The 22,474-nt window shown below is 41.2% G+C and overlaps 1 protein-coding gene across 1 annotated transcript; it reads right to left on the bottom strand.

Moving 5' to 3' along the window:
* Positions 1–1,049: 1,049 nt before the first annotated feature.
* LOC148352074 (ras-related protein Rab-15-like) lies at positions 1,050–16,543 on the bottom strand. Its single transcript, XM_088353924.1, has 7 exons — positions 16,304–16,543; positions 9,900–9,960; positions 9,779–9,839; positions 7,672–7,749; positions 7,497–7,586; positions 3,638–3,703; positions 1,050–1,923 (listed from the first exon to the last, which is right to left on the bottom strand). Exons 1-7 carry the CDS (start codon positions 16,425–16,427, stop codon positions 1,765–1,767), a joined length of 639 nt encoding a protein of 212 aa, XP_088210050.1. The 5' UTR covers positions 16,428–16,543; the 3' UTR covers positions 1,050–1,764.
* Between the last annotated feature and the right edge of the window lie 5,931 nt (positions 16,544–22,474).

The following is a 22,474-nucleotide window of genomic DNA, read 5'->3' as shown; positions in this document are numbered from 1 at the left end:
TGCGCCTTATATATGGCTCAATATTAAATTCGCAAGGTCTCGCAACTTACTCAACGGCCGCCGACTTGATTTTACCTCGAACAAGGAGTAGTCCGCGGTGTATGCTGGGATTTATATACCGGCGTTTTATTGGCTAACCAATGTGTCAATCATCATTTCAATCGATCACTATTGGCTAAAGTTATTCGGAGCCTGGGATTGGCTAGATGCCCAAAACAAACCCTTCAATCGGCCGAGTTTAGCAATGGCGTAGCTTTATATACCGGTGTTTCATTGGCTAACCAATGTGTCAATCATCATTTGAATCGATCACTATTGGCTTAAGTTATTCGGAGCCTCGGATTGGCTAGATGCCCAAAACAAACCCTTCAATCGGCCGAGTTTAGCAATGGCGTAGCAAGCTTGCTACAATACGCCATAAAGAAACATGTTTCATTAGTCTGTATTTGTAAATATTTTACTCTCCTGGATTTACTTCACTCACGGTTGTAAGACCATGATTGCGTATCATTATTGAACGTGAGAACTTGGGTGAGTTATGCGGCTTTATATTTCCCGGTATCTTGTTTTAGAACTATCTTGATGTTGCTGTGATGAGTTGAGTGAATTAAACTCAATTCCAAGTGTTTATTGTCATATGCACAGTAAAGTTGTGAGCGAAAATAGAAACATAGAAATGTTTGGCATTTCTTGAATCCCAAGACTTTAACCTTCCGAATGATGGAAGGATGCATTTAAGTGACATCGTACGGACACCGCATCCGCACGTGTCTACGACACGTATTTGCTTCTTTGCAAGCTTTGGGAATGTTAAGGGGGTAATCAGTTGGACTGAATCATCTGACTGTTTTGTCGACGTTCCCATTGTAGCGCCTTATAATCCGGTGCGCCTTATCTATGGAAGATATAGGACCAAAAACTATTTTTTGGGGGTGCGCCCTATAACACGGTGCGCCCTATAGTGCGGAAAATATGGTAGTACTTTCCTAATCCGATCTGGGTTATTTGTGACAAGATTTTACAATACAAGAATACAATACAACTACAACTTGCAGAACTACAATAAAAAGATATTTTCCAAAAATGCAGGAAAGATCAATTAACGAGCAACGTCAGAAAACATTTAACATCTTTAATCACTTTTGGCCACATTTAAAGAAAACCACAGTAACCTGTTTCAATCCATTTAAAAAATGTTTCACGTCACATTTTAACAATTTCAAAACATTTCATTAAAATGACAATTGTGGCAAAGGCTCCTTAAACCTGAGTAGTCTTTTAGCTCATTTTTTTCACATGCCAAACAAAATTAAAGCAAAAAACAAAAAAAAGTTCCGCAATGGCACGATTTGTGGGATTTTGGTGTCAAGAAGCTATGCTAAAGTAAAAGTGATAAGTTTCGATTACCCAGGCCAGTCATATTCATTAAAAATGGCACCCTCTTGTGGCATCTAAAAGCACTACCAAACCTTTTTGATATACGATTTCCTCCATTTTTGGCAGCAGCGGATAGCAAGCAGGGTTTCTGTACCGCATTTAGAGATAAAACAAAACAAACGGATCGCATTGAACACGTCCGTCAACGAGTAAAGCCTCACGTTTCAAGCGTTCAATTATTCATCGTCTCACTTTACAACCCCGTCGACGCATTATAAATTAACAAACTATAAATAACTTGGAAAAAGCGAGAGGGTTAGAAGTGGGGAAAGTAGCTGTGAAGGACAGTGCAAAAAATAAAAGGACCAACCGAAGGAAATCGCTGTCCTAAAAGATTCTGGCGCAGCCGCAGACTTTGCTGCCCATTTTATTCTGTCCGCTTTCGTCCAGGCCGGCTTTATTAAGGTAATCGTCCAGAGATCCCAGAAGGTTGTCCACATCTCGCTTGTGAGCTTGCAGCACCAGTTCTGTCACGCGATTGAATGACTGAAAGATGAATGGCATGAATGAAAAACGCTCGCTTGATCAGGTTGGCTTTTGATTCAAATTTCCTGCGTTCATTCACAAAAATGGACTCAAACTGTATTGATTTTTTTCCAATGACGGATAATGATATTCTCAAACTCATGAATGGCCGGCCTAGCCGTCACTTTATTGAATGAGGTGCCGATAAAACTCTGAGTTAAATAATGTGGAGTTGGTTGGTTGGCTGGATCCCTTAACCACTAGGATCGTAGGGGCACCATTTCTTGTGATGAGTCTTGGGAAAATACATCCTGGTGGCTCCCATCACTCCCCAAGCCTACATATGTTTCCACCCGGTCTTAAACCAGGGACCTTTTCAGTGTTAGGCATACGTACTAACCACTGCACTACAGAAAATCCTTGATCTGTCAATACTCTGATATCAACCCAAAAACGGACACAAAAACAACGACCGAAAAAGCCACCTAAAAAACGGCCCCAAAAATAACAAAAAAAAAGGAATCCCCCCAGAAAAAGATGTAATAATGACCCCAAAATAATTGAAAAAGCAACCAAAAAATGACCCAAAAATGTCCCAAATATGACCGATAAATGACAGAAAAATCACCCCCAAAACGGAAAAAAAACCCGAACCAAAAACCCCAACTGAAAAAAAACACAGAAAAAAAAACAGTCACCGAAAAACATCCCATGTCATGATTACTGATGTGACTCACCTGTGCCCGCTCATTTGGCGCCAACCGCCGCGGGTTCTGATTGGCTCCCTGTCACTATTTGAAATCAGTCCTATCAATCCCCTGTTGTCAGTCCGTCTGCGAACCTCAGACAAGCATCTTTCGACCCTGACTCCCACCTGTCCCGTTTTTGCTCCAGTCTGTCTCCGGCTTTTGTTCCTGACCACGTATGCTCTCCCGTCCCGACTTACGAACCGTTTTTGAGCCCGACCACGTTTTTGCTCTCCTGTCCCGGCTATCGACCATTTTTTCCGTCCTTGACACCGCCATTGCCCCCTACGAAAGATTTACTTCCATGTTCGGATCACAATCCAAGTACGAGAGCGACTTGCTTCCCGCGCCTAGCGAACACCAGACTGTGGGCACAGCCCTTCTTCTTTCCTTTAATAAACTTGTGAGAAATGCAATTGGGTCCTGTGTCTGTTCTGGTCTTGACATCCCAGGCATATTCCCAGACTCAAATACCTAACGTAAAAAAATAAATAAGGAAAAAGCGACCAAATATTGCCCCCCCAAAAAATGATGGAAAAATGATCAAAAAACAAATTCCTGCGAAGAAAATAATAATAAAACAGTAAAATATAATACAATTTTCTAAAAACATGGATTTGAAATAAGACATGACAATAATAGATTGATGGTTTTGTGAATCTTATACCTTGCCTTGAAAGGAAAATAGATTCCATAGTGATCAAATCTATATAATCTTAATAAAAATGATCCCCAAAAAAATTCCTGCGAAAAAAATAATAATAAAACAGTAAAATATAATACCATTTTCGAAAAACATGGATTCGAAATAAGACATGACAATAATAGATTGATGTTTTTGTGAATCTTATACCTTGCCTTGAAAGGAAAATAGATTCCATAGTGATCAAATCTATATAATCTTAATAAAAGATTATATAGAAATATTTGTTCTTAATTTTCAAATATCTTAAGCCGGCCAAAGTTTGCGGTGGACTAAACTGCCGTACCTTGTCAATGTTGTGGCTTGTCGATGCGCTGGTCTCAAAAAAGTCCATTCCGTACGTTTCCGCCAGCTGCAACATTACATTTCATATTTAAAGTCACATCTACTGAAATAGTGAAGACATAATCTGATATTTACGACTGTAACCCCTCGTTTAAGCTTTGTGTCACGGTCGCCTTGGTGACCAGTCTGCCCCGCCCCCTGGGCAACAGCTGAAAGCAGTTCCACTAATGGTGGGTCTGTATTTAAGGCTGCATGGTGGGCTCTGCGGTTGCGGGTTCATTACTACTCATTATTCACAATCCCGGTCTGTTATGCCTTGTCCTGTTTTAGGCTGTTATGCCTTGTCCTGTTTTAGTCTGTTATGCCTTGTCCTGTTGAGTTCGTGCCGGAGGAACTCTGTATTGTTCTGTTTTGCCCCGGAGTATTGGGCGACTTTTATTTTATTAAATAAAACCTATGGATCGTCAACGCATTTGAGTTCTCCCTTCATGCCTCCTGCCTCCGTTCTGGTCCGGTCCCCTTCCACGCCACCACGCCTCGTGACAGAATGAACCAGCCAACATTAGAACTCAGCGAACGATCCCAGCGCGACTTGGGGAGAGCTGGAGAGCGCAGTTCGGCAGGCGCCTACTGAGTTGGCCTTCCCTGCCCGTTCGAACCACGGCCCCGCCCGTCGTGGCCCTTGCTGTGCCTCGAATGGGGTCCCAGGAAGAATTGACGCCTGCCTGTTCGACTCTCATGCCTGCCTGCCCGACTCCCGTGCCGATTGCCTGCTATTCCGTCTCCCCTGCGTGCCAGCCCGTCTCCGACTCCGACTCCGCTGCCTGCCGGGCCGACTCCGACTCCGCTGCCTGCCGGGCCGACTCCGACTCCGCTGCCTGCCGGGCCGACGCCGCTGCCTGCCGGGCCGACGCCGCTGCCTGCCAGTCCGACTACGCTGCCTGCCAGTCCGACTACGCTGCCTGTCAGTCCGACTACGCTGCTCCTGTTTTGCCGGTTCTGGTTTTGACTCTCTCCTGTTTTGCCGGTCCTGAGTTTGACTCTCTCATGTTTTGCCTGTTCTGATTTTGACTCTCTCATGTTTTGCCTGTTCTGATTTTGACTCTCTCATGTCTTGTCTGTTCTGATTTTGACCCTCTCATGTCTTGTCTGTTCTGATTTTGACCCTCTCATGTCTTGCCTGTTCTGATGCCGTCTGTCCTGTCTGAATCGCCACTCCTGAATCTGCTCCCCCTGAGTTTGACTCTTCTGAATCTGACCCCCCTGAGTGCGACTCTTCTGAATCTGACCCCCCTGAGTGCGACTCTTCTGCATCGGCCTGTCCTGAGTGCGACTCTTCTGCATCGGCCTGTCCTGAGTGCGACTCTTCTGCATCGGCCTGTCCTGAGTGCGACTCTTCTGCATCGGCCTGTCCTGAGTGCGACTCTTCTGCATCGGCCTGTCCTGAGTGCGACTCTTCTGCATCGGCCTGACCTGAGTGCGACTCTTCTGTAGAGGCCTGTCCTGTTTACCCGTTCTGATTCTGCCCTGATTTTGCCTGTCCTGTTCTCGTCGGTTCTGCCTGTCTGTTATCCCCTGTCCAGCTTGCCCGCCGGACCCCCCCCTGCCGAGCGCCGATTCCGATCCGCCCGACGCAGATGGCGCCTGCCTCTCCCCGTTCCTGCGTGTTCGGAGGAGGGAGCGGGGTTGCCCCAATCGTGAGCGTCGAACCATTCCGGGGCGTGAGGTTGTAATTTTTTCTTTTTTGGGACCTCGGGAGCTGTCCCTTAAGAGGGGGGCTCTGTCACGGTCGCCTTGGTGACCAGTCTGCCCCGCCCCCTGGGCAACAGCTGAAAGCAGTTCCACTAATGGTGGGTCTGTATTTAAGGCTGCATGGTGGGCTCTGCGGTTGCGGGTTCATTACTACTCATTATTCACAATCCCGGTCTGTTATGCCTTGTCCTGTTTTAGTCTGTTATGCCTTGTCCTGTTGAGTTCGTGCCGGAGGAACTCTGTATTGTTCTGTTTTGCCCCGGAGTATTGGGCGACTTTTATTTTATTAAATAAAACCTATGGATCGTCAACGCATTTGAGTTCTCCCTTCATGCCTCCTGCCTCCGTTCTGGTCCGGTCCCCTTCCACGCCACCACGCCTCGTGACACTTTGTCTTTTTTCAAACAAAAATTAGGGATGCAACGAATACAGTGAAGAAAAGAAGTATTTGAACACCCTGCTATTTTGCCATTTCTCCCACTTAGAATTAATGGAGGAGTCTGAAATTTTCATTGTAGGTGCATGTCCACTGTGAGAGAGATAAACTAAAAAGAAAAATCCAGAATTCAAAATACACTTTATTTGTATGATACAGCAGGAAATAAGTATTTGAACACATGTGTATCATCTAAATTTCTGACCCTGAAAGACCTGTTAGTCTGTCCATTAGAAGTCCATCTGCACTGCATGTATCATCCTGAATCAGATACACCTGTTTGAGGTGGTTAGCTGCATAAAGACACCTGTCCACCCCATGCAATCAGTATAACTTTAACTTGTAACTGTCCAAAGACACCAGAGACAAATTTGTACACCTCTACGAGGCTAGGAAGAGCTACGGAGCAATTGCCAAGCAGCTTGGTGAAAAAAAGGTCCACTGTTGGAGCAATCATTCGAAAATGGAAGAAGCTAAACATGATGGTCATTCTCAATCGTAATGGAGCCCCATGCAAGATACCACCTTGTGGGATCTCAGTGATTCTAAGAAAGGTGAGGAATCAGCCCGGAACCACACGACAGGAGTTGGTCAACGACCTGAAAAGACCTGGGACCACCGTTTCCAGGGTTACTGTAGGTAATCCACAAAGACATTATGATTTGCACGTCACACTGGGTATTTCTATATTGTATTCTTTTTGCTTTATTATTGTATTGTTCTCAGCTCAGGGATGCTGCTGGAAATGTGAATTTCCCTTCGGGGATGAATAAAGTATCTATCTATCTATCTATCTATCTATGATTTGAAATCATGCATGGCACGAAAGGTTCCCCTGCTTAAACCAGCACATGTCAAGGCCCATCTTAAGTTTGCAAATGACCATTTGGATACAGAGGAGTCATGGGAGAAGGTTTTGTGGTCAGATGAGACCAAAATGGGACTTTTTGGTCATAATTCCACTAAGCGTGTTTGGAGGAGAAAGAATGAAGAGTACAATCCAAAGAACACTAATCCTATTTCGAAGCATGGTGGCGGTAGCATCATGCTTTAGGGGTGTTTTTCTGCACATGGGACAGGACCAGTTCACTGCATTTAAGAGAAGATGACTGGGGCCGTGTATTGTGAGATTTTGGGGAACAACCTCCTTCCCTCAGTCAGAGCATTGAAGATGGGTTGTGGCAGGGTCTTCCAACACGACAACGACCCGACCCCACAGCCAGGAAAACCGAGGAGTGGCTCTGTAAGAAGCATATCAAGGTTCTAGCATGGCCCAGCCAGTCTCCAGACCTGAACCCGATCGGAAATCTTTGGAGGGAGCTCAAACTCCGTGTTTCTCAGCGACAGCCCAGAAACCTGACTGATTTAGAGAAGATCTGTGTGGATGAGTGGACCAAGATCCCTCCTGCAGTGCGTGCAAATCTGGTGAAAAACTACAGGGAATGTTTGACCTCTGTAATAGCAAACAAAGGCTAATGTACCAAATATTAACTTTATTTTTCTCAGGTGTTCAAATATTTATTTGCAGCTGTATCACACAAATAAATTGTTAAAAAAAATCATGCATTGTGATTTTTGGATTTTTCTTTTTAGTTTATCCCTCTCACAGTCGACATGTGTTCAAATACGTATTTTCTTTACAGTATATAAGTATTCATGTTTTAACTCAAACCTTGCTCCCGTCTTCCCTCATCACTCGTCTCCTGGACTCTTCGTCCGATTTGTTTCCCACCAAAATCCTCTGCACCTTTTCTGGTGCGTACTGTTGCGACGGCCATGACACCAAAGAAGAAAACGGCAGCAATTATTTACGTTCTATTTACAATGTAAAATTCTTACTGGCTTACCTCATCCACGTCGGAGGCCCACTTGACAATGTGCTGAAAAGAGGACTCGCTCGTGATATCGTAGACGAAAATAATACCCTGTGGGTGGGTGGGGTCCAAAAAGACAGATTAAAACAGAGCATCCTTATGGACCCTTCGATAGCCTGCGTGAAATTGCAGCCAAAACTAGAGGCAAAAGAATATTAAAACTCGAGAAACCAAGCTTCCGTTTCTGCTAGTTCGGTGCTAAAATGTCATGAGGTGAGTTTGTTTTCCAGAATCCGTGAAAGAACGTTAGTGAGCCAGCCAACACTCCTGATCACTTGTGGTATATGCATTAAAGCGAAAAGATTAGACCGAGGCACTCATCAAACATGCTCGGGTTTGCAGCGCACACTTCACATCAGTTAAAAAAAATTAAACGTTTATTACTGTTACTACCGAGTTCATACTACCTATTATATCGGCAACGTATCTTAGCTTAGGCTACCTGTTAGCGTGTCCAAACCTTTTCAGCTGAGGACCACAAAAGTCATATCAAGCATTTAGACAAATTACCACATTTTCCGCACCAGATTTTAAGGCGCAGCCAACAAAAAAAATAGTCTTTTGTGAGATTTTTTTCATAAATAAGGCGCATCGGACTATAAGGCGTATAGAATTAAAATTACAGTAAAGGTTAATGTTACACAATAAATGCAAAAGTGCTGTAATTGAGCAGTGATCAGTCAATTACTGTATATCGCTGATCAATCGCAATTACATCCTGTAGCATAACATTCATTGAATGCCACAGAAATCAAACCCAGATCACAGCGTGGATCGTGTCAAATCTTATCCACCAGACCACTGGAGATACAGACGACACATTAAAATGCTTTAGATATTATCATTACACTATGTTTAGCCATGGTACCAAATTGTAGATATTATTATTGAAACAGGCTGGGAGGATATTGTCAGATATTCAACTGGTCCATGGTACCGCCAACTCGCAAAGTCATGAATCGCACACGATTCTGAACTGATTGGGCATTGTGGGAAGTAATTCAGTCATTCTGAAATGAATGAAGAGAACTTCATTGTGGGAAAGGCTACCAGTTTGATATGCGTTTCTAAAATGAAAACGTAGGTCATTACTATGTCGTTACGATACGATAATATTGTCATGTTACTATCAAGTTGTAATTATAGTAGTATTACAAAAAGGCTCTGTCAGTCACTCACTTGTTTAAGGCCATTGAGTGATTTACATATATAAATGATAGGCTGTTTTTAGAAAGCATTTTGGAAGACATTGATCATGTTGATCTCGAAAATCACGATGACCCATTACTAGTGAGCTATTCTCAAAACCGGTCCAACTCTGCAGTTCTTTCAGGGGGCAACCTGGTGGCTGCGGGGAACCACGTTGGTAAACCCTGCTCTACTGTAATAAAAAAGGGGAAAAGAGGAGAAAACTTTCACAAGATAACACTTGGAAGCAGTTTTCCTAATTAACTATATTTGCGAAATTTGGATCTTGACACAGTGAAGATTATGTCATTTGTTGCCATGGCGCCCAATTGGCCCGCCCATCTGGCGCCAGCTGCAGCTTGTTGACAGATTGGCTTCCTGCCAGTATTTAAACTCTGTCCTGTCAGTCCCCTTTTGTCGGTCTGTCTGCGAATCTGTTTTCACACGGCAAGCCCTTTTTCGCCTATCCCGTGTTTTTGCTCCTGTTTGTCTCCCGCTACGATCTGTTTGATCTCGACCACGTCTGCTCTCCCGTCCCGTATAACAACCTGTTTTGATCTCGACCTCGTCTACTCTCCTCCCCTGGCTTTCGACTTGTTTCCGATCCCGATCACGTTTTTGCTCTTCTTTCCCGGCGACTGACCCCTTTTTTCCGTTCCCGACACCGCCATCGCTCGCCACGGAAATACCACTTCCGCGTCTGAGCAACCTGCTCCCCACGACCAGTGATCTCCGTATTGTGTGTGCAATCCTTTCCCTTCTTGCCAATAAAATTGTGAGTAACGTTACGCGAGTGGGTCCTGTTTCCGCTCTGGTCCTGAGAGATTATACTCCTAAAAATCTATTCACCACAGTGTTAGAAAGACAAGTATTCTTCCAAGCTTTTGGTCACCTGTGCACGCCTGTAGTACTGTTTGGTTATAGTCTGATAGCGTTCCTGCCCTGCCGTGTCCCTGAAACGAAAATTCAAATGAATAGTGGTTCACACAGAGGGATAAAAATCAAAAACTCACCATATTTGTACCCGCACTTTGATTCCATCTATTTCAAGTGTTTTCATTTTAAAATCCACACCTAGGAAAGAAATTCAAGCAACAGTTGAAATAATTTTAGTGCAACTTACTCCGCCCAAGTGAAGAACCTAATAGTGATGCGTTCAGGGGCATTGAGTAAATTTGATTGACCCCACTTAAAAACAGGTAAAGTCAAGTCAAGTCAAGTCATGTTTATTTGTGACGCCCTTAATCACAAGAAGTTTCAAAGGACTGTATAGACTACAGGCTATTTTGACACCATCCCCTGATCTAAAACCTTTATGAGGGCAAGGAAAAACTCAAAAACCTAGAAATGAAGTAAATGAAGAAACTTTGAAAAGGAACCACGCATGAGGTCATCATCCTTCCGGGATGACCAGGCTGCAATGAATGTTGCATTAACAAACAATAAAATTAACAAATAAATAATAATAAACAAATTAAAAAAATAATAATAATATTGTCATATTCCAGGTATTCCTCATGTTTATGACATGATGCCTAACGCAAGTCATCGGTTTATAACAACCACAAAGAAATTGTCATTTTGAATTCTAACTAAAATATTCTTGGGCAATTTATTTAACACAACTTTATTAAGATTACATCCTACAAAATAAACATTTAGAATAAGTCATTTTATTTTGAAACCCATTTATTGGGCCATTTGTTTCAAACAACCCCTAAAAGTCAGTTTGAATGACAAGTTTATATTTTCGACATAAGACTCAATAAAGGTAAAAATAAGAGAATGCCATTTTAGTGTGTAATCTTATTGAATTATAATAATTTTAACTCTCAACATTTCTTTACATCGTTTTTAGCTCTGTTCCCTTTCTTTTAATGGATTAGCAGTTCCTTCCCATCTTTTCTTTATCCCAATTTTTGAGTTAATCATTAAGAGAAGCTTACAATAACAATAGTGTTATGCCATGCCTAGGAGCCAAGTGGCTGATTTGAGTGGCTAGAGAGAGAAACGGTGGATAAAAAGATGAACAGCAGGTTCTGGTATCGCAGGACATTTTTCGGTCGTTTTTTGGTTTCTTTTTCCATTGTATTGGGGTCATTTTTTCGTCTTTTTCTGAGGGGGATTGCTTTTTTTGTTATTTTTGGGGTCGTTTTTTAGGTGGCTTTTTCAGTCGGTGTTTTTGTGTCCGTTTTTGGGTTGTTATCAGAGTATTGAAATACAGGCCTCAGCTGTGGAAGCTAAGCGTCAGTTAAGTGCTAAAATTACAACCATGAGCCAAGTGGCTAAAATGAGTGGCTAGAGAAGGTCACAGTGGGAAAAAAAAAATCAAAATTTACAAGCACCGGAAGCCTCAGTCACAGAACTCATGGTGTAAATAAAAGTAACAATAGGGACTTTTGGCGAACCATAGCCTGCAGCCACGTGGTTAACCTTTTTATGTACGTTTTTCTGTGTTTTTACGCATGTTTTTGTGCGTTTTTGCAAAAATTTTTTAGGTGTTTGTGTGTTTTTACGTACGTTTTTGTGAGTTTAAATGTGCTTTGTGCATTTGAACGTACATTTTTTATGTGTTTGTGCGTTTTTATGTATGTTTTTGTGCGTTTTGACGTACGTTTTGGTGCGTGCTTAGGTACGTTTTTGTGCATTTTATGTATGTTTTTACAGACGTTTTTGTGCGTGTGTACAACCGTTTCTGAGGGATCTTGTTTAAGTTTTGTGTGTTTATGTACTTTTTTGTGCATTTTTACGTACATTTTTGTGCATTTTACCTACGTTTTTGTGCGTTTTGATGTGTTTTTGTGCGTTTTTACGTACATTTTTTATATGTTTGTGCGTTTTTACGTACATTTTTGTGTGTTTTGACGTACGTTTTGGTGTGTGCTTACGTACATTTTTATGCGTTTTATGTACGTTTTCACGGACGTTTTTGTGCGTGTTTACATACGTTTTTCTGGGATCTTGTATGAAATGAAATGATCTGCATTTCTATAGCGCTTTTCAAGTCAATGACTTCCCAAAGCGCTTTACATTGTGCTTCACATTTCCCAATAGCGGCCGTGATCTGTGCAGCCATGTAAGGCGCTAACCTGCTTATTGGTGGTATTGGGGGTTCAGTGTCTTACCCAAGGACACTTCGGCATGTAACACGGACAAGCCGGGATTCGAACTGGGATCCCTTAATCCTAAAACGATCGCTCTACCTCCTGAGCTACTGCCGCCCCTTGTGTACGCTTTATGTGTTTACATACGTTTTTACGTACATTTTTGTGTATGATTACGTATGCTTTTGTGTGTTTTTTTATACGTTTTTGTGCGTGCTTGTGTACGTTTTTGTGTGTTTTATGTACATTTTCACGTACGTTTCTGTGCGTGTTTACATACATTTTTTGTGGGATCTTGTGTACGTTTTATGTGTTTACGTACGTTTTTGGTGCGTTTTTACGTACATTTTTGTGCATGTTTACGTGCGTGTTTGTGCGTGTTTGTGCGTGTTTTCATACGTTTTTGTGCGTTTTTACGTACGTTTTTGTGCGTACTTACGTACGTTTTTGTGGGTTTTTACATACGTTTTTGTGCGTGTTTGTACGTTTTTGTGCGTTTTTATATATATTTTTTAGTGCGTGTTTACGTACTTTTTTGTGTGTCTTGATGTATGTTTTTGTGTGTTTTTACATATGTTTTTGTTAGGATAGGATAAATCTGTTGATGGTGAGGTTCAATAAATATTACAAGGTTCTGTAACACAACTACCAATCTATTCTCTATTCAACTGACTCGATTACTTTTCAGAAAATTTCAAATTATTTTACATACAACTTCTTTTTAAAGTAACGGAAATAGGTACTTTCCCTGGTAACTAGTTACTTTTATTATAAAGCAAGGTTTTTTTTTTTACATACACTTTTGTGCGTTTTTATATACGTTTTTGTCCATTTTTGTGCGTTTTTACATACATTTTTATGCGTGTTTACATACGTTTTAGTGCGTGTTTACTTACCTTTTTTTATGTGTCTTTATGTATGTTGTTGTGTGTTTCTACGTACATTTTTTTTGTGTTTGTGGGTTTTTATGTACGTTTTGGTGCGTGCATACGTACGTTTTTGTGGGTTTTATGTACGTTTTTATGTACGTTTTTCTGCGTGTTTACATGCGTTTTTGTGGGATCTTGCATAAGCTGTATGTGTTTACGTACGTTTTTGTGCATGTTTAAGTATGTTTTTGTGCGTGTTTTCATATATTTTAGTGTTTTTACGTACCTTTTTGTGCATGTTTACCTACGTTTTTGTGCGTCCTTATGTACGTTTTTGTGCCTTTTTACATACATTTTTACATACATTTTTGTGTGTGTTTACATACTTTTTTGTGCGTTTTTACGTATGTTTTTGTGCATGTTCACATACGTTTTAGTGCGTGTTTACGTACCTTTTTTGTGTGTCTTTATGTTTTTGTGCGTGTTTACATACAACTTCTTTTTAAAGTAACGGAAATAGGTACTTTCCCTGGTAACTAGTTACTTTTACTATAGAGCAAGGGTCTCCAACATGGTGCCCCCCTGAGGACGGCCGAGGTGTCTGCGGACCTGTTCTGAAAATAGCTCACCAGTGCTTGGTCATTGTGATTTTCTAGTAAAAGGATTTCTTTTGGTGGTTAACTGGGTCAATTTAACCCTACTTTCTCTCTCTCTCTTTTTTTTTCTTCTTATTTCCTTCTCTCCATTTCCTTTTTGCTCTCTCATTCTCTCTTTCCTTTTTTCTCTTTCTTTTTTCTCCATTTATTTATTGCTCTTTCCGGGGAGTACATCTTTTAGGTCAAACGTACAACTTACAAAACGTCTCCGCCCAGGGTGGCCGACAACTTTTTCCAAGGAAAAAAAAAAAAAAAACCTAAATATTTTTTTTTCAAATCAAACGTTTACTTTATTCCGATTTCAAAATCTTCGTTCGGTTTGGAAATTTCAGAATTTCGGTTCGTTTGGCAATTTGCATACTTGGCAGCCGATCAGACGCCGTCATCGAATAACTTTGCTTCCGGACTTTCCCGAGCGTTATAAGGTCGCGCATTTACAAATCATTTTCCAAAGTAGGCGCACAGAGAACAAAAGAAAAATGGATAAGTGGTCTGGAATCAAGCCAAAACCTCAGCCTCAGAAGAAAGATTCAAAAGAAGCTAACAAAATTGATGACGCTACAAAACGTATGAGTAAATACAGGTACATACTGATGGCAGATGGAAAACAGCCATGTCATATATATATGCAACGAATGTTATAAGTAGATTTATAATAAAGTTAATTTTAAAGTGTTGTTCTGTTATATATTCTTTAATACTTGGCAACAATGGGTTTTATTGTGTTTTTATTGTGTTTCAAGTTGTGAAAAATGGGGCAGGCAACTTTATGGCTGGGCAGGCATTTTTTGTCTGCCCTGGTGTCTGCTAACTTTTTGTCACGACACTCTCTTTTTCACTCTCTCTCTTTCTCCATTTATCTCTCTCTCTGTCTCTCTGTCGTTATCCCTTTTGTTTTACTTTCACTCTTTCGTTCTCTATTTCTCCTTCCCTAAATTATCTCGCACATTCTCTCTTTTGATCCATTTTTTTTCTCTCACATTCTTCCCCACTCTTTCTCTCTCTCTTTCTTGCTCTCTCTCATTCCCGTTCCCCTTTTTGTCTCACATTTACTCTTTCCTTTTCTTTCTTTCTTTCTATTTTGTTTTCTCTCTCTCTCACTCTCCCTGTTCCCCTTCTTTCTTTCTCTCTCATTTTCTCTCTTTTTCTCCATTTATCTCTCTCTCTCTTTCTCTTTCTTTTACTATTTCCTTCTTTCTCATTTTCTCTCATTCTCTCTCTCCCTCTCTCTCTCCCTCTCTCTTGTTCTCAATTTTCTTTTATTTCATTCTTTCTTTTTCTCTCTATATCTATTTCACTTTCCGTAAATTTGTCTTGCTCATTCTCTCTCTTTCTTTATCCATTTCTCTCTCTCTCACTCTCCCTCTTCCCTTCTTTCTCTCTCTCTCATTCTCTCTCTTCTCTTCTTTATTTTTCCCTCTTTTATCTCCATTCATTTATTGCTCTCTCTCTCTCTTATTCTCTTTCTCTATTTTTTTCTCTCATTTTCTCTTTCTTTCTCCATTTCTCTCTCTTTCTTGCTCCCTCTCATTCTCGTTCCCCCTTTTGTCTCACATTTACTCTTTCTTTTTCTCTTCTTTCTTTTCATATCGTTTTCTCTCTCTCTTCCCTTCTTTCTTTCTCTCTCATCTTCTCTCATTCTCTCTCTATTTTTCTCTCTCTATATATATATCTCTCTTTTTCATTTTCTTACTTTCTCTATTTCTTTCTCTCTCATTCTCTCTATTCATTTATCTCTTTCTCTCTGTCAGTCTTGTTCTCCATTTCCTTTTTTCATTCTTTTTCTCTCTATTTCTATTTATAGTTCCCTCAATTTTGCTTGATCATTCTCTATCTTTCTTTATCTTCTCTCTCTCTTTCTCTCCTTCTCTCTCTTTCCTACTTTATTTTTGTCTCTTATCGCCATTTATTTATTGCTTTCTCTCTCTCTCTCATTCTCTTTCTTTCTCCATTATTTTCTCTCATTTTCTTTCTCCATGTATCTCTCTCTTTTTTATTGTCTTTCTTTCTCCATTTCTTTCTCATTCTCTCTCTCTCTCTCTCTCTTTCCGTGTAACTCTTGTTCTCCATTTTCTTTTTCTTTCATTCTTTCTTTCCTTTCTCTATATATATTCTCTTTCCCTCAATTTCTCTCGCTCATACTCTCTCTGTCATTATCCCTTTTCTCTATCTTTCTCTCTTGATCCCTTTTTCTCACTTTCACTTTCTCCTTTCTTCTTATTCGTTTTTCTTTCTCTCATCGTTCTCTCTATCTCTTTCTTACTTTCTTTTTCTGTCTGTTATTTCCACTTCCAATAAATAACCTGGTAATAACATAGTTTCAACTTCGTAAGTACTACAAGATAAGTTATTTAAGAAATGAAAAACTATTTAGGTGCCATTTTTTTAAGTCACAAAAAAGTAGTTCGCAGCTTAAAAAGAGTTGGAGACCCCTGCTGTAGAGTAACTATACGGGTAATAAATTATAGTAATAAATATGTTTATAATTCACACGTCTTTAAAGTAAAGAAAGCGAAAGAAAACACAATTATAAAAACATTCATAACGTAGACATCCTCGCGCAAGCACATTACAGCACTCATGACTTAAACCTGCCGGGCCAACAAGTAAATCAGCTTTTCTTCCCCAGTTAACGAAAAAGTAAACACAGCTTTTCAGCAAAAATGATTAGAAAGGTTTCTCAACAGCTGACATTCCAGCTTTCCACGCGAGTGACATTAATAAAGGTCGAAATGATGTCAGTGTCGAAGAGACGTCAAACGAGTCTGATGGCTTCCCGTCTCCTTACCGATGGTGGAGATGTGCCCAGTATCGAACTCTTTATCCGTGAAGCGACGCAGCATACAAGTCTTGCCGACCCCCGAATCACCGAGTAGAAGAATCCGGAATAAAATGTCGTACTGCTTCGCCATGACCGAGCGTTTGTAAAACTTGTTTTAATTGTCAAGAAATGGCTCTTCTTCCATGTTTAACATTCACCTGACGCCTAATTAGAATGCTGGCAGCCAGGCGTTGGATTCAGGTTGACTCGGAAATTCGGGGTTTTTCGTTTTTCGTTGTGACGTTGATGGAACAATCCAAGGTTGTTAAATGTTCGGTTGGTGGATTTGGCTCCCGATGAAAGCGCAAAACTATGTGTTTATTCTGAATTGGAATTGTTTAACATTTATGTGTGGATGACACATTTTTCTTCCCTTAGAAAAAACGCATCTTTGATGGTGTGAATTCCGATGGTGTGTGAATGTAGCAAAACAAATAGACTTCAAGTTTGACTTCTACTTTAGTCGTAAAGCAAATTTGTATTGTTACAAAATGCTTTTTTTCAACCACATGTCGTACAAAAAATATACTTTTAAATCAACAGTTGAACAGACATTGACAATTAAAATCCCCACAAATGACACCAAAAATATAACTGCAGAGGAACAATAATACACAAGGTATATATTTACTCACAAATGTCCATCCATCCATTATCTGCACCGCTTATCCTCAGTAGGGTCGCGGGGGTGCTGGAGCCCATCCCAGCTATCTTCAGGCAGTGGGCAGGGGGCAACCTGAACTGGTTGCCAGCCAATTGCAGTACTCACAAACAATGTTGCCTGTAATTTTCCACAGGTCTGAGCGTTCATACAAAGTCGGTGAGCAACGCTTGAAACAACAGTGAGCAACCATAATCCCAAGTGTGGCAAGATAAATAATTATCAAACATGTTCAAAACTTGACATCAAGTTACATTTTGCTGAGTTTCTGGCAATGCTAAATGATTTTTCTCTTTTGAATGAATTGACTCATGTACGATTGCAAAGGTTGTACGCCCTACAAACCTCGTTTGTTCTTACAATTTTTTCACAAGATATCCATTTATTTTTATTTCCTGACATATTTTGTCGCATAATATTAACATTTTTGGGGGCTTATTGAGTTGGTTGTAAGATACAGAACTGTACTTAATCACATTTTTTAGTGGAAGTACAATGTTGGCAACAAGATTCTCTTGATATAATTGGAAATTATTTGAATGCAACACAAACGTTTTCTTGTTTTTTCCATGTTTTTCTACTTTTTTAAAAAAAATCCTTTTAAAAAAAATCTTATTGTGTTTATTTTTTCCGAGCTGTTCCTTTTTTCTTTTTGTTCTCTATTTACTTTTTTCCTACATTTCTTTCTTTTTTTTCTGGCTTTTCTCTAAATGTTTCCTTCTTTTTTTCTCAGCTTTTCACTACTTTTTCATCTTGGTATTTTTTTCTTTTTTGTTCTATTCCCCCATTCCTTTAAGTCATTTTGTGCTTATTTTACATAATATTTGGTCGTGTTGGGATTAAAGAAGCAAAAACAACCCGAAGAGCCGTTTAGGACCCGAAAGAGCCGGTTCCTTTTAGTGAGCCGAGCCGAAGAAGCCGGTTCTCGACAAACTCTACTAACTTTACTCAACTTTGTTCTACTTCGACTCGACTTCAAAATACCGCATTTAGGACACAACGTCAGGGGAACCCGTGTATTTTGACCTTCATGCACTGTAACTTTGACTTAAGTCGCTTCTTAATTAGTAATTTTGAGCCCTGATTTTTGTGCGCTGGCTAGATTTTCTTGTGCGCTGAGAATGTGCGCGCAGTGCGCAATTGCGCACAGCCTAGAGGAGCACTGCTCACAAATGTCTTAGTGTCAATGTGAAAAGTGTGGTTGTCAAGGGGAATAGTGTCAATTGGTCCGTCGTGGCGAAGAGGGAGCTGAGCCAAAAGGCAAAGCTCTCGATTTACCAGACGACATTCCTGCCCTCACCTACGGTCATGAACTGTAGGTAATGACCGAAACAACACAATCCCTGATACATGTGGCTGAAATGAGTTTCCTCCGCAGGGTGGCTGGGTTCCTTCTTAGAGACAAGGTGAGAAGCTCGGTCATCCAGGAGAGACTCTCTGTAGAGCCGCTGCTCCTCCGCATGGAGAGGAGCCAGTTGAGGTGGTTCGGGCATCTGGTAAGGATGCCTCCTGGACGCCTCCCTCAAAAGGTGTTCCCACTGGCAGGAGGCCCCAGGGACGATCCAGGACACGCTGGAGAGACAATGTCTCTAGGCTGGCCTGGGAACGCCTCTGGATCCCGTCGGATGAGCTGGAAGAAGTGGCTGGGGATAGGGAGGTCTGGGCTTCCCTGTTAAGGCTGCTGGCCCCTGACCCGACCCCGGATAAGCGGAAGATAATGGATGGATTGTCAATTGATCTGGCACTATAACATTTATAACTTTCCCAAAACTTGTTGTGAATCACACTAATCACAGGAGAACCACGGGATATGATAATACATTCTGAGGTGAGGAACGCAAGGTGAAATTACTATATAGCAGGGGATAGAAACCTATAGTTGGATTGATTGATATTTTTATAGCAGTAGCTCAGGAGGTAGAGCGCTCGTCTTGGGATCAAGGGATCCCAGTTCGAATCCCGGCTCGTCCGTGTTACATGTCAAAGTGTCCTTGGGTAAGACACTGAACCCCTAATACCCCCAATAAGCAGGTTTGCAATACAAGGCTGCTATTGGGAAATGTGGAGCACATTGTAAAGCGCTTTGGGAAGTCATTGACTTGAAAAGCGCTATAGAAATGCAGATCATTTCATTTTCATTTCATTTTTCCGATTGGTCAAGTCATGTTTATTTGTGATCCCTAAGTCTCAGAGGGCAGCACAGACCACAGATTATTGCAAACCACAGACTATTATGACACCATCCCCTGATCTAAAACCTACATGAGGGCAAGGAAAAACTCAAAATCTCAACATGAGGTAAATGAAGAAACCTTGAGAAGGGGCCAAACATGAGGTCATCCCCCTTCCAGGATGACCAAGCTGCAATGGATGTTGTATTAACAAATAATACACAGATATTGTCAACAGGAAATATCATAAACTATAGAATAGAAGTGTGTTTTAAGCCTAAATTTAAACATTTCCACTTAGGTTGCAGATCGAATCTCAGAGGGCAGAGCATTCCGCAACACCGGGGGCCCGAAAGGACACCACTCTCGAAACTGCCGTTCTCTTTTGGCTTTAGTGGGAAATTAACAGAAAGGAAAAAAAATGACAGGTATGTCCCCTTGACAACCACACTTTTCACATTATTCTAATCATCTAAGATTTTTATGATTTAATATATGTCGATTTCATATTCACCTTGACTTCTCCCCCTCATTTTTGATTGTTTTTATTTTAGTATGGTATTCTCATCTCATCTCATTAGCTGCACCGCTTATCCTCAGTAGGGTCGCGGGGGTGCTGGAGCCCATCCCAGCAATCATCGGGCAGTGGGCAGGGGACACCCTGAACTGGTTGCCAACCAATCGCAGGGCACACGGGGACAGACAACTCACTCGCCCATTCACACCTAGGGACAATTTGGACCGGCCAATCCACCTGAAATGCATGTCTTTGGAATGTGGGAGGAAACCGTAGTACCCGGAGGAAACCCACGCAAGCACGGGGAGAACATACAAACTCCGCACAGGAAGTCTGGAGCTGGATTTGAACCCACGCAGGAGGTTCCCATGACATGAACTGTGCCGCACAAGCGCTAACCACTGCTCCGCCGTGCTGCCCCTAGTATGGTATTCGTTTATGGTAATTTCCTTATGAGTTCTAATCACTCGGTACTTCTGATTAAGATATGAAATAACTCAAACTAGAGAGAGGAATATACAGGGAGTGCAGAATTATTAGGCAAATGAGTACTTTGACCACATCATCCTCTTTATGCATGTTGTCTTACTCCAAGCTGTATAGGCTCGAAAGCCTACTACCAATTAAGCATATCAGGTGATGTGCATCTCTGTAATGAGAAGGGGTGTGGTCTAATGACATCAACACCCTATATCAGGTGTGCATAATTATTAGGCAACTTCCTTTCCTTTGGCAAAATGGGTCAGAAGAGGGACTTGACAGGCTCTGAAAAGTCAAAAATAGTGAGATATCTTGCAGAGGGATGCAGCACTCTTAAAATTGCCAAGCTTCTGAAGCGTGATCATCGAACAATCAAGCGTTACATTCAAAATAGTCAACAGGGTCGCAAGAAGCGTGTAGAAAAACCAAGGCGCAAAATAACTGCCCGTGAACTGAGAAAAGTCAAGCGTACAACTGCCAAGATGCCACTTGCCACCAGTTTTGCCATATTTCAGAGCTGCAACATCACTGGAGTGCCCAAAAGCACAAGGTGTGCAATACTCAGAGACATGGACAAGGTAAGAAAGGCTGAAAAACGACCACCACTGAACAAGACACACAAGCTGAAACGTCAAGACTGGGCCAAGAAAAATCTCAAGACGGATTTTTCTAAGGTTTTATGGACTGATGAAATGAGAGTGAGTCTTGATGGGCCAGATGGATGGGCCCGTGGCTGGATCGGTAAAGGGCAGAGAGCTCCAGTCCGCCTCAGACGCCAGCAAGGTGGAGGTGGGGTACTGGTATGGGCTGGTATCATCAAAGATGAGCTTGTGAGGCCTTTTCGGGTTGAGGATGGACTCAAGCTCAACTCCCAGTCCTACTGCCAGTTTCTGGAAGACACCTTCTTCAAGCAGTGGTACAGGAAGAAGTCCGCATCCTTCAAGAAAAACATGATTTTCATGCAGGACAACGCTCCATCACACGCATCCAAGTACTCCACAGCGTGGCTGGCAAGAAAGGGTCTAAAAGAAGAAAAACTAATGACATGGCCTCCTTGTTCACCTGATCTGAACCCCATAGAGAACCTGTGGTCCCTCATCAAATGTGAGATTTACAAGGAGGGAAAACAGTACACCTCTCTGAACAGTGTCTGGGAGGCTGTGGTTGCTGCTGCACACAATGTTGATCGTGAACAGATCAAAGCACTGACAGAATCCATGGATGGCAGGCTTTTGAGTGTCCTTGCAAAGAAAGGTGGCTATATTGGTCACTGATTTGTTTTTGTTTTGTTTTTGAATGACAGAAATGTATATTTGTGAATGTTGAGCTGTTATATTGGTTTCCCTGATGAAAATAAATAATTGAAATGGGTATACATTTGTTTTTTGTTAAGTTGCCTAATAATTATGCACAGTAATAGTCACCTGCACACACAGATATCCTCCTAAAATAGCTAAAACTAAAAAAGCCCCACTCCAACTTCCAAAATATTCAGCTTTGATATTAATGAGACTTTTGGGTTCATTAAGAACATGGTTGTTGTTCAATAATAAAATTAATCCTCAAAAATACAACTTGCCTAATAATTCTGCACTCCCTGTACATATAGTACTACTTATGTGTAATGTACATGCATGATTTAATGACATAAATACACAGGTCGGCCTAAAGGAATAATGACATTTTACCTTTAGTGAGACGTGACTTGAGCTGGTAGAGTGGAGTACCGGGTGGATGTGGGGATTTTTGTGAAGATTCGATTTCTTTGCCTATTTTTAATAATAAGTCAATTGTTGATAAGATTCGACAATAATTATTAGCCATTAGTGTGCCTTTTTCGTTTTCCTTGATGAGTTTTGTTTCCTCGGATATGAAGTTTTTTGCTCTTCCCTTTAGCATTACTGCAAATCTTGGGACCCATAGCCAATACAATACAACAAACGAAGTATTGTATCACAGACTCGCAACGCCTTCACGAGGCACACAGGATTCTAAACCGATCCAATAGGCATTGTGGGGGGTAGTTCAACCATTAGTATTTTGGCATTTTCGTGACGCTGGGACGCATCCAATAAGAGATAGACAATTTATAAGACGTTGTTCAATGGCGGACATGGATCTTAAAGATGAAACTCGAGTTTTGCAGCTTTCGGGCACGCAAATGATGTCGTATAGTGGGGGAAACGCTTTTAAGAGGAGCCGAAAAGACATTATACACTGTAAGGAGAAAACATCGTATCCGGGGATGAACTATAACTATACTTCCACTGTATTATTTCAAAGAACTAAACCACGTGTCAAACTCCCGG

The sequence above is a fragment of the Urocampus carinirostris genome, chromosome 15, assembly GCF_059441175.1.
Source record: "Urocampus carinirostris isolate Australia breed hairy pipefish chromosome 15, RoL_Ucar_1.0, whole genome shotgun sequence".
In the NCBI taxonomy this organism is placed as follows: domain Eukaryota; kingdom Metazoa; phylum Chordata; class Actinopteri; order Syngnathiformes; family Syngnathidae; genus Urocampus; species Urocampus carinirostris.
The sequence above is the reverse complement of the archived record's forward strand: the minus strand, read 5'-3'. Positions and strand labels throughout refer to the sequence as shown.